At 44.7% G+C, this 12,882-nt stretch overlaps 1 protein-coding gene across 3 annotated transcripts in view; it reads left to right on the forward strand.

Moving 5' to 3' along the window:
• The first annotated feature begins 378 nt into the window (after window positions 1-378).
• LOC148526846 (maternal DNA replication licensing factor mcm3) overlaps window positions 379-12,882 on the forward strand; it is a 44,921-nt gene continuing 32,417 nt past the window's right edge. For all 3 annotated transcript variants that reach the window (XM_088469775.1, XM_088469776.1, XM_088469777.1), the window contains exons 1-4: window positions 379-487; window positions 1,393-1,505; window positions 10,827-11,035; window positions 12,709-12,839. In XM_088469775.1, coding sequence (XP_088325901.1) covers window positions 410-487; window positions 1,393-1,505; window positions 10,827-11,035; window positions 12,709-12,839 — 531 coding nt within the window. In that variant the 5' untranslated portion in view covers window positions 379-409. The remainder of the gene's footprint in view (window positions 488-1,392; window positions 1,506-10,826; window positions 11,036-12,708; window positions 12,840-12,882) is intronic.

Genomic DNA, 12,882 nt, shown 5'->3' on the forward strand with positions numbered 1-12,882 from the left:
TGTTCCTGTGCCGTTGCTGGGATCAGCCAGATCAGCCAGTTGATCCCAGCACGGCTTTCCACATTTATTTGCAGCTTAATCCCTAAAACACCCGTTTTGGGGGGTTAGCTGCAAATATTATGTTTCCCCCAGATGAAAAAACACAGTAATCATCATCAATTCATTAGTACATCAGGAGCAGGGCATTGTGTATCTGATCTGGTGTAAGGGGTCATGGTTTGGGGTCTGCGTATGTGATCCGAACAACGAGTTTGCAGGTAGGTCGGTAGTAGCATTACTACAGTGTCACTCCCCAATAGCAGCCCAGGCCAGCAGGCGGAGCTAGGCAGTGTCACGGGTCAGTCCCCCGGGATTATATGTAGCAGGGGAAACGCCGGCCTTCTAGTTGCTGCTGGTGGCTGGAGACACCATGGAGCATTCGGGGGGATTGGAGGACCAGGAGCTGCGGGAGGCGCAGAGGGAGTACCTGGACTTTTTGGATGATGATGTACGCATCCGCTTTTCTCCCTCTCTGTACTGTGGCTGCTCAAGCATCGTGTGTACTTACTGGTCAGACATAATAGACCCGGAACCTGTGTCCTATGCGGGAGCGTCTATGGTTACACCCAGCGCCTATTCTATGCTCCCTCCTACGCCCGCGTTGATTGCCTGTGAGCGCGGTGCAATAATGTATATAATGTGTGGATGGAAGTGGAACCATGCGTAATCGGGCACACGCTGCCTGCTCCTGGTAACTGCCTGGTATGCTTGGGGGGCTGGCATTGCCCATCATGATACTGGGTACACACGCTGCCTGCTCCTGGTGACTGCCTGGTATGCAGGGCTGGCATTGCCCATTATGATACTGGGTACACGCACTGTCTGCTGCTGGTGACTACCTGGTATGCAGGGCTTTCATTGTCCCATCATGATACTGTGTACACACACTGCCTGCTGTTTGTGACTGCCAGATATGCAGGGCTGGTATTGCCCATCATGCTACTGGGTACACACACACTCCCTGTGGCTGATGACTGCCTGGTATGTAGGGCTGGCATTGCCCATCATGATACTGGGTACACACTGCCTGCTGCTGGTGACTGCCTGGTATGCAGGGCTGGCATTGCCCATTATGATGGATAGCTCCTCTGCCACTTATTCTGTTTTATCCATTCACCAGTCAGAGGCCGTTGCCACTCGCTGTTTGTCTCCCAGGAATTGAAAAAATAACATTCTTAATGCAGAGGTCTAAACTAGTGGTAATTCGTGGATGATTGTTAGTCTATATTATTATTATTATTATTATTATGTTAAGTGCTTATAAAATGAAGGCTATTTGTATTTATAGTGACTTGTGAATATCAATGTTTCCAGTGATGCATGTCTAACATAACATGTACATGTTTCTTGCAGCAAGACCAAGGTGTATATCACGGGAAGGTGAGGGATATGATTGCAGCAAATGAGCATCGCCTAATCATCAACTTGAATGACGTCAGGCGCAAAAATGAGCGCAGAGCAAATTTGTGAGTTGTTACTGTGTGTCGGCCTACTTGGGGAATAACTCTCCTATACGCTGTCTGTATGGTTTGGTTTTTTTTGTGAATGCAAATGGATTTGGGGATTTATTTTGTTTTCACATCTGTAACAATGCATCACACTATGGTAAAAACTGACTTGTCTGTACCATATAGTCTTTCAGGAAAGGAAGGGACCATGTTATTTCAATGTAAGTGTCACTTGGGGGGGTGATTTTTTTTTTTTTTTTTTTCAGGAATTGCTAGATGGGCTTTGGATGACTTTACCATTTTATGAATTTGCTGGTCTTCAGGACATTGTTTTCTTGAAGGCTTTGAGAAGTCTTAGGGGTTTACATTTGCGAGCTGTACCTCATGGGCTACAGTGAGATTCAAAACCTTAAGACCTAAAATACAATTTATTTATTTTTTTAAATTTTTTTCATCTTGCCCAGCTGGTTTGAACTCTGTACTCTAGATTTCGGGTTTCACACTTTCAGCAGAAGCAACATTATGGCTGAGAAGTCCTGACCCATTGTTCAGATCCTCACTTTGTCTGCTTCCTTTCAGTTAATGTTGTCTATAATTTTGAGCATTTTGTTGATGAAACACAAATGAATGGTAAATTGCTGAATGTTACTTCCTGAAAGGTTGTTCTCTATATTCTATTTGGCACATTGCTATTTTATTTTCTACCATGTCAGACTGCTTTTATGGTAGTTACAAAAAGCTGGAATGGTTCCATTAACATGTTACTTTTTAATTACGTTCATATAATGTTATGTAATCACAGTCCCATTTTTTGAGGAATAAAGATAAGGATTTATATCCAATTTAGTTTTAATAATCGAGTCCAGTGATTGGCTACATGACCTACTTCAAGGGCTCCATTGTTTACCGCCAACCATCAAAGGCAACACTTTACCCTTCAAATCAAGGATGAAAAAAAGCTTCCACAAGCCACATGTTCTCCAAAACACATGCCACATGTTCTCCAAAACTCCCCCCCCCAAGCCACTTAGTCGTCCTCCACATGCCCCCCCCCCACATGCCACTGTCATGCCAACATGTCTTATGGCACAAAGTAATCCCAGCCCCTGCTTTGCCCACTTCAGTGTAAAATCTACCCCTTTTGAGATCCGCAAATCGGGACAGATGGGGGTATGCACTGACACCTTCCCACTTACTGGCACTCCACACATGCCACATACTCACGGAAAGTGTAAAATGGTTCTCTTCCCAGTTGGAATCTATAAAGCGCTGCCTCCTCCTGCTATGACCTCAATGCTTTGTGGGAAGGAGGTTACATGAAGTAGGAATTGTCTGTACCCGCTAAGTTATTTTTCCTTTTTCATCCATCTGGGGGATGCCATTACTTCTGGGTTATGTGTTGTGAGGTGTGGCGTTGGGCACTAACTAATTAAAACTTGCTTCCACCCCCTATATAACCCCTCCCACCATAACCTCTGTCTTTTTTTTTTTTTTTTTGGTGCCTTGGAGTAAGGCACTAAATAGGCCCTAGATATTTTTAGTTAAGTTTGTTCTTTATTTTCTGTTTTGGTGCTTCGTTCCTGGCGACAGGCACTAGCACAGTGGAAGGTACAAATAGACTTGTGTGAACCCTGTATCCCACTCTAAAGACAGCCTCTGGGAAAGTCACCAAACTACATAGTCCCTGGGACTTTCTCCATACTAGACACTAATCTGAGGGGGCCGCTTGCAAAAAGGTTAGCTTGATAAATTTGTTACATGCAAAAACCTTGTATTTCTGTATTATTGCTTCCTGGCACGCCGCTTTAACAGAGCGGCCAGGCATGTTACTACTCACGTGGCCGCAGCTGTAGGTGTTTCAGAACAGAGCATGCTGCTGGCTTTTTTGGAGAGGGCGGCTTGTTGGTCACGCTTCCATGATGCGGCGCAGCTTCATGTGAGGGCGTGCCGTCTGACGTCATCATTAAAAGCCGCTGTACATCAGGCAAGCCCTGTGGATCTCCGGAGGGAGGCGCCGGTGGCTAGGGAACACATATGATGTTGGGCACCCTGAATAAAACAGGACGCCACTGGCATGCCCGGTCACGCCCACATTTGAGTGACCGCAGGCTCATGGGGCTTCATAAGCCACGTCCCAAACACTATTTTGGCAGATGTTTGAATGCCTCTGGAGTCCTGTTTTGCTGAGACTCACTGCAAATTACAGGGGGGTGGCTGTCTCATCAGATAAGCAGTTAAACTAGGATTATTACTTTTAGTATTAACTTGGTGATATATGGTGGTCTTATAACATGAATTTATAAGCAACATTACTGCACTATTTCTTTAGGAATTTAGGCCGTAACATACATTGGTTTGTACTGAAGATTCTTTGTTTGCCATTGTTTTTTTTTCTTTTGCAAGTCAAGTGAATGTGAACTTCAGGAGTCCGTGTGTTTTTTTTTTTTGTTTTTTTTAGCATTTAAACAGGTGATTTAGAGTCTTATTAAGCCTCCCCTCTTTTGCTGTCATTTCAGAAACAGTGCTTGTTCTGGATAAAAAAAAAAAAAAAAATTAATTTTTTTATTCAAATAGTGCAACACTTTTTTCAGAGGAATTTAGATTCTGCCAGGCTGTTTCAGCAGGGCACCACACCCTGCCCTATTACTAAAGGGTAAAAAGCACCCTGCCCTCCGACGCGGCGCTCCACTGAAAGTGTGCGGTTGCAGTTCCTACCTGCGAGTCGCTGTTCTCCCGCGGGTGGGGAAACCTGCGGTGTAGCAGTCACCGCCGGTGAATGGATGCCGGGTGCATGCGCCCGGCATCCATTCACACTAACAGCAGCGCTTGGGGGCAGCCCAGCATGTCCGTATGTGTGGGGTACGCACCCAAGAGTGACGAAAAGGGGACACCTCCTTAAAGACGTCCCCTTTTCCTTGGCCATGCCCCCTTTTCGGGCACGCGTGCACTTGTGCCCTTTCTCTAGGTCCAGTGCCGGACCTAGAGTACACTATATCTGTATTGGTTAGTGCTCTTTCTCCGTATGGAGAAGCCAGGCAAGGGTTCCAAAAAACAGGGATCAGTCACTTTTTATACTTGTACAAAATGTGATAAAGTTGCCAAAAGGCTGTACGAACCCAGGGTCACTCTGTGTTGGTTGTTCACAGGGATATTCATTACCAGGAAGTTCGGCTGAACAGTCGGTGATGCCTGACTGGGCTAGGTCTATGGCTGAGGCCATAGGTGAGTTATGTCACTCTCAGGCAAATTATGTTACCCTGTGCTCAAACTCCTAGTTTGTCTGATCCCTCGGTAGAGCCCAGGATATGGGACGATGTCCCACTGAGATGGCATCGTCCCAATAAAATGGTAATGTCAGCAGGGGCCACAGCCACTAAGACTTTTGGACCAATCCTCATTGGATTTTCCTGGAGATGAGGATTCATCCGCCTCTTCCCAGGAATTAGGGGAATTGGATTATGACTGGGAAGACACCTCAAACTGGGAGGATGACTCCCATTCTTATTCAGGGGTGTCTATGCTGGTAGATACGGTCCGGGAGACTTTGCATCTACAGGAAACTGCTATTCCAGTGACTAGTATCTCTATCCTTATTCGGAAGAGGATACCAAGCTTTGGGAAATTCCACCCATGGTGGATGCTCCTATTGCTCCAGGTAGGTTGGTAAGGAATACTGTTATCCCCACAACACAGTATGTAACACCTAAGGATTCTATGGATAGGAAGAATGAGGCTGTACATAAGTTTATATTCACTTTGTCAGGAGTCTCGCTGCGGCCTATTCTGGCCAGCGCCTGGGTGATGATGGCTATCAATTCCTGGATTACCCAGATGATTGCTGGGTTTCAGAGGATTTGTCTGAAGCTAGTTCTTTAGCTGATCAAATTTCAGAGGCTCTGACCAATATAGGTGATGCTTTAATACACTATTCAGGTACAGTCTCGTATGTCTTTCGGACATTTCCCGCCAGATGTTCTCTATGGATTAAAACATGGAAGGCAGACAGAGTCCAAGCATGCTTTAGAGGCACTGCATTTTGAAGGAGGTTTTCTGTTTGGTCCAGAATTAATTAAAATTATTTCTCAGATCATGGGAGGTAAAAGGCCTTTCCTTACGAAGGATACTGGATTTCAACCTCTATACGCACCTACCTATAACTTCTAAACCCTGCCTATAAACCTCTAAAATTGACGCGATTTGCGTACGCAGTCATACTGTAAAATAAAGACTTTAGACCTTGAACATGTTTCCAAAGCACAAAGTAGTATTCAAGTAAAGTACAGTCAGTTACACGCTGTGATCTAAGTACAATTTAGCGCAAAGAATTATACAGACCCAAGATAGTTATACATACGCACGCGCTCTGGACCAGATACCGGCATCATCAAGAAACATCCGTCAATCAGCAAGAAGACTCCAGACTGGGGTCACAACACACATTTATACCCTTACAGAAATAGACAACACACTAGAGAGGTTTGTTGCTGATCCTATTGGTTGCGTGTGCATCTGTTACAGGATATTTAACAGGTTGATTCAAATGGACACAGAACAGCCTCTAACAGCTTGTTGCCTCCTCTATTCCCCCTGCATGCAAATCTAGGCTTTTGGTTTCACAAAATACATTTTGGTGCTTTATATCTCTACGGTCCATAAGTTGAGAATGCATGTTGCAATCTTCACACCGATGATACCGGAAAGCTGTTGAGAAAGTGCAGATCAGTATAATACCAAACACTGCTTACTTATCACGTATTAAACCTTAGACACCAAAATAGCCTTTATTTCACAGCATTTGTAATAAATGAATAAAACTTGGATCTTGTACTTTAAAGCTATGGAACTTTTTATGTGAGTGTGCATTATGGAAGTATTAGGGGTTTGGGAAAAGATGCTAGTTGGGTTTATCTGATTTGGGGCAGATGTGCACGCATGCAGCTAATAAACAGCATTCGCATGCAGGATATGGTGCATTTGCTAATGTGCGTCATGTGTATATATATTCAAACAGGGTGGAGACCCCCCACCGTGCTGGTGCCAGCCTGTCTGACAGTGAGTTTAAAAGAGCAGATTTAATTCAAGTGTCTGGGCCATATTACAAATGCCACAGCTACACCTGTACACCTGGAGTCTCTCCATTTACGTGCAAAAACACCCACAGTTCCTGGTGTATTGTTCTTTTCTAATTCCTTTTCTCAGGAAGCTGTTTTTCTAGTTGCGAACTGATACTGTTTGTTTTGGTATTTCTCTATGCAAGGTTGTCCCCAGAATGACCCTGTCATGGCTTCTAAAAAGATTATCAAAAACAGTGCCATCTGTACTTGGCTCGTGAGTTGTAACTTAAAATGGCGCTGGTCGCAAAATGGCGTCTTGCAGATTCTTATTTTTAAGATGGAGTCTGGTTGCCATTCGCAAGATGGCGTCGCTCCAAGCTAATTTTACACTAATTCTGTCTCAGCCACTAAACCAGCTTAGACATTACCTTCCCGTAACAACACCAAACCAAAATCTCCTAGGTTTCTTTCCTTTTGGACCCAAGGCAGGGGTAGCTTACAGGCCTTCTAGGGTATGCTCTAGAGGTGCCTTCAGGGGGTGTGGTGTCCCTGGCACCCGTTGTCCTGCTGCTAAGTCAGCAGGTCAATCCACATGACTGTCACGGGACTGGGACCGGATTTCTCGTGGACGGCTGCTTACTCAGATTCCAGGAAACTTGGATTCAATCTAGCCCAGAATTTAGGATCAGCGGACTGGTAACCAGGGTTTACAATTTAGATTTGGAGGGTCCTTTTCCAGAAAGATTTATTTCCACTCCTCTCCTTTATGGATGGTTGCAGAAATGTGGCTCTCATACAGGCAATTTCTTCGCTCTCCTATTTCGGAGTAATTATTCAAGTTCTGCTACTAAAGCAGGGCCTGGGGTTTTACTCCAGTCTTTTCTTGGTAGACAAACCAGATGGATAATTTCGTCCCATTCTCAATCTCAAGGGGTTAAATCTTTATCTACACTTGGAAAAATTCAAGATGGAGTCAGTAAGGTCAGTCATTTGTTCCATGGAGGAAGGGAAATTTCTGGCCTCCATAGATATCAAGGATGCCTACCTCCATATTTCTATATGGAAAGGTCTGCAGTGGGGCACGGCATTTTCAGTTCCAGGCTCTGCCATTCTGTTTGTCCACCTCTCCCAGAGTCTTTACAAAGGTTATGGCACACATGATCTCCCTACTCAAGAGTGAGGGGGGTCAATGTGTTGGCTTATCTGGATGATTTGTTGCTAAGGGCGTCTTCAATAGCCATATTACAACATCTTAAGATTACCATAGGCATGCTCCAGAGATTCGACTGGATCATCAATTTTTCCTAGTCAAATTTAATTCCATCTCTGAGGATGGTATTTTTGAGTCTTCTCTTCGACACCCAGTGTCAGTGTTTCTTCCACAGACAAAGATTCAGGATCCTTAATACAACATAAGGATCATTTTACAGATGCCTCATATCTGTCCTCAGGGCGATGCAGTTACTGGGGAAAATGGTAGCTTCGAAGCTGTTCCTTTCGCCAGATTCTTTGCCCGACCACTGCAAAACAAATTGCTTCATTGATGGGTAAAGTCAGACCCTCGATTCAGCAGGCAGATGTTCAGATTATCTTTTCAGACCAGTCAGTCACTCCTATGGTGGCTGGAGGATGCAAATGTGAACAGGGGTTGCCAGTTGTCAGTAATGAATTGGATCATTGTCACCACAAATGCCAGCCTAACAAGCTGGGAGGCCGTGGTTTTGCACCTACAGGGTCTTTGATCCATCCAGGAAGCTTCTCTTTCCATCATTATACTGGAATTAAGGGTGGTTCTGTATGCATTTGTTCAGGCTCAATCCCATCTAAGGCGCCTATCTGTGCAAATCCAATCGGACAATGCCACGGCAGTTGCTTATTTAAACAAGCAGGCTGCACACGCAGCTGGCGAGCAATGAGGGAGGTTTTTCACATCCTTCATTGGGCAGAAAGTTGGGTTCTAGCTATTTCAGCAGTTTAGATTCTAGGGGTGGACAACTGGGAGGCAGATTTCTTAAGTCGCCACAGTGTGCATCCAGGAGAATGGGAATTGCACCAGGAAGTGTTTGCGGAAATAGTTACCAGATGGGGGTCTCCAGACATGGATCTAATGGATTCCTGTCTCAACAGGAAACTTCAAAGGTACAGATCTGTCCCAGGATCCTCAGGCATCCCTGGTGGATGCCATGACAGCACCTTAGGTGTTCCGGCTGGGATACATCTTTCCTTCTGTGGTAATGTTACCAAGGGTACTTCAGTGGATTCGATAATTGGCACGGCCGGTCACTCTGGTGGCTCCAGACTGGCTGTGCCGTCATTGGTACGCAAGTCTTCTAAACACGTTGACAGACTACTCGTATCGTCTGCATTCAGATCTGTTACGTCAGGGTCCATCTTGTCACGCCGATTTGCCTCGCATGGCTTTGACGGCCTGGTTCTTGAATCCAACATCTTGGGGGGCCAAAGGGTTTTCAGATTCTGTTGTAAAAACTGATACAGGCTCGCAAACCAGTCACTTCCCAGATTTATCATTTGATATGGAAGATGTATCTTTCTTGGTGTGAACGACACAAGTTTAAACCTGGAAGACTCAGTGTCTCGTCTTTTGTCTTTTCTGCAAGATGGGTTGGTTAAGGGTCTTAGATTGTCCTCTCTTAAGGGACAAATTTCGGCCCTGTTGAACCTGTTTCAAAGGAAATTTGCCACCATTCCTGAAGTTCAAACCTTCTTGCAGGGGATACTTCGCATACAGCCTCCCTAAGTCCCATCTGTTCCTCCATGGGCCTTTGAATTTAGTTTTGGAGACCCTTCTAAAAGCACCTTTTAAGCCATTGGAATCTGTAGAATTGCGGTACCTCACTCTGAAGGTTTTTTTTTTTTTTTTTTTCTTTTGACCATTGCCTTGGCAAGAAGAGTATCTGAGTTAGCGGCTCTTTCTTGTTAATCTCCACTTCTAATTTTTCATGAGGATAGGGTGGTGTTACGCCCTCAAAATCTTCCTTATGCTGGCCATACACTGTAAGATTAACTAGTTGGTTGGAATGAAAATCTGGTAATGTATGGGAGTAAATGATCAGCAATTTGCTCCTAAATGCCATAAAATAGATTGAAATGGTGGTTCAGACAAGTTTGTTAAATGTTTGCTCTAAACAATTTGTTCAAACAGTTTTTGTCCATTTTCCTGCGTTTGGGAGCAAATTGCTGATTGTCATTTGCTTTCATACCTTACCAGATTTTCATTCCAACCAACTAGTTGGATGATTGGACAGAAAATCTTACCGTGTATGGCCAGCATTTCTCCCGAAAGCGGTATCTGCTTTCCACATTAACCAGGATATTGTCCTTCCAGCCTTTCGCCAGGCTTCAGTGACTAGTGAAGCTTCTTCCTTAGCACTGTTGCATGTGTTATGTGCGTTACGCATTTATTTGGAGCGCACTGCGTCTTTGAGGCGTACGAATTCTTTGTTGGTGTTTGATGCACCAAAAAGAGGCTGGCCTTCCTCGAAAGGATCCATTGCCAGATGAGTCACTTCTGCCATCTGGCAGGCATATTTGTCTTCAAATGTGACGATTCTGGCTTCAATTCGGGGCTTCTTGGGCTGTGCGGCATGGTGCCCCAGTAGAGCAGCTGTGCAGAGCAGCCACCTGGTTGTCTTAAAACACGTTCACAATATGTTACCGATTCCACACATTTGGAACGAGGGATGCCAGTGTTGGGTGAAAAATTATTTGAGCAGCCGGTTCACTCACCCCCCCCCTCCTTTAAATTGGCTTACTTTGGTAGATCCCAGAGGTAATTGTATCACTCACATGGATGATAAAGGAAATATGATTTTTACTCACCGTAAAATCTCCTCCTTGGAGTCCCATCTGGGAGAAGCTGGTATCACTCCCTTTGGTTTCATACTGGTTTTCTGGTTTTGTCAGTTCTTCCGTGGGTCCTTCTGCGGCTTTGTTAAACATAGACTGAGGTTCTAGTGGGGGGGGAGGGGTTATATAGGGGGGTGGGAACCAGTCTTAGTTAGTGCCTGACTCCACAGCTCACTATACATACCCAGAGGTAAAGGTATCCCCCAGATGAACTCCAAGGAAGAGATTTTACGGCGAGTAAACTTTATTTTTTTATTTTTAACTTGTCACCAATATTATAGGTTTATCAGAATGCCTGTTTAATTGATATCACATGATAGGAGGGAATCCTTTCTTTGTTTACATTCTGCTTTATCACTATACAGTGTGTACAATCGCGGTTTAGAAGAGGATTGTTAACTGGCCAATTTCATTTCAGATTGCTGTGTAACGCATTTGGGCAGGTTGTGGCATTTCAAAGAGCCTTAAAGGACCTGGTAGCTTCAATTGATGCGACCTATGCCAAGCAGTTTGAAGAGTTCGGCGTTGGCTTTGAAGGCAGTTTTGGAGCAAAGCATGTGTCGCCTCGCACTTTGACAGCAGGTTTCTTGGGAAATTTAGTCTGCGTTGAAGGAATTGTAACAAAATGTAAATGGTCATTGCTATATTTTTCCTGCATGGAATTATTTACTTGAAATATCTTGAAATAAATCCTTAAAGCTGCATTACACAGCTGTGCCCTTGGCACTGCGACACGTAATTGCTTTTTCCTGAGCTCTGCTGGCTCTATACAGAAGGGCACAGAAAGATCACTACCTTTATAAATGGAGGCAGAGCGAGTGTGAGTGGATGTTCAAATGCTTGAAAATGTAATGCGCCAAGCTTCGGAGAGCAACACTTTCTGCAGCTTGGACCTGGTGGGCAATGCCATCTGAAGATGGCGTTGCCCAATAGAAGTCTATTGGCTTTTTTTGGAAAGTGCTCTGAGAGGGATTCAATTGGATCCCTACCAGCAACCCCCCATGCGTGTCATACGACGCAATGCGGAGAGGGACTTCTGGGTCGTAAACCTGGAAGCCTTTCTATTGCAAAGGTCAGCTCTAATCGAGAGAGCTATCCTTCGCGATATTGACTCGCAGATCTTCATGCATACCGGAGTTAACTTCAGCATGCATGCGATGAGTGGCGGGTTGCATTGCTGGCAAACTACGATGCTTGATGCTCACCATCCGCAAACTCCTGGTTTCCGACCAGAACTATGGGGCCTATTTATCAAGTAATATTTGTGGAATATTCTCTGAAAACAGCAATTTCTTATTGCCACAAATAGCAGAATAAAAAAAATTAATGATCAGGTCTAAGACCCAATAATTGCGAAATATACCCCTATCGGAGAAACTGAGGCACTCTGGAAAAACATTTGCATGGCGGGGATGGGGCCTAGGTGACAGTTGTGTAAGTAATGTACATTTCTTACTGGTACTGTGTGCGTGCTCAGAAAACAGCCTTGACCTCGTGTCAACGGGTATGGCAACAACCCTGTTCTTTATTGCTCTGGGTGCGTTTCGCCCCCATTTTCCAAGAGGGACGAGGCCGGGGTCTGCATCCATGGATGCAGACTTCCTGGCTTCACAAACAGGCCAGGTGCATAAGCTGAAGCTTTCTTAGCTGGCAGGTGCCGCACAACATTGCTGTGACCACAGGTCCTGACATGAGGCTTCTCTTCACTTCAGACACCTCCTGCAGTATTTGAATTTTAGCAGGATGGAATTGGAATTGCAAATCCGCACATAAGCGCCTTTACATCAGCCCCTTTTGTTTATATGCATGTTGATGATACATGCTTTTAAGCATGACAAGAAGCTGCGTGTAACAGGTGCATGGCTGGATTAAGGGCGACTAGGGCCTGAGGCTGAAAATTCACTATGGCCTACTGTAAGAAGCAGAGTAGCAGTGGCCAATGCTGCTTGGGTGTGGCCAGAGCCTTGTTGGCGTGTACACCACCTACACTTTCAGCCTCAATAACTCTAAATTCGTAAGAGTGAAAGAATTTAATAATTTTGTGAGGAAAATAGAAATACTATTATACTTATGCTTTATGGCCATGTTAGCGGCTGCTCATCATGCTGGCGATGATGGGCCTATTTTTATGTGGAGGCCCAGAGCTGTAGTCCCATCCACCCAATTGTTAATCTGGCCCTGAACAGGTGGCTTGATCTCAGTGTGTGTGCAGAAGCAGTGGTGTGTAAGCAACATATGCTCTTACTAGAGGTCAGTACCTTGATGTTTATTATAGATTTGGAATACTTTGTTCTTTCTAGGTTCCTTGGTGAGACCTAAAGTCATGCGAAGTGTTCATTATTGCCCAGCTACAAAGAAAACCCTGGAAAGGAAATATACTGACCTTACATCGCTGGAGGCATTTCCATCTAGTGCCATATACCCCACCCAAGTAAGTGATTTTATTTCAAGAATGGTTTATTGCATATTAAAGC

The sequence above is a fragment of the Taudactylus pleione genome, unplaced genomic scaffold (genome assembly GCF_031769625.1).
Source record: "Taudactylus pleione unplaced genomic scaffold, aTauple2 ptg000093l, whole genome shotgun sequence".
NCBI classification, from domain to species: Eukaryota; Metazoa; Chordata; class Amphibia; order Anura; family Myobatrachidae; genus Taudactylus; species Taudactylus pleione.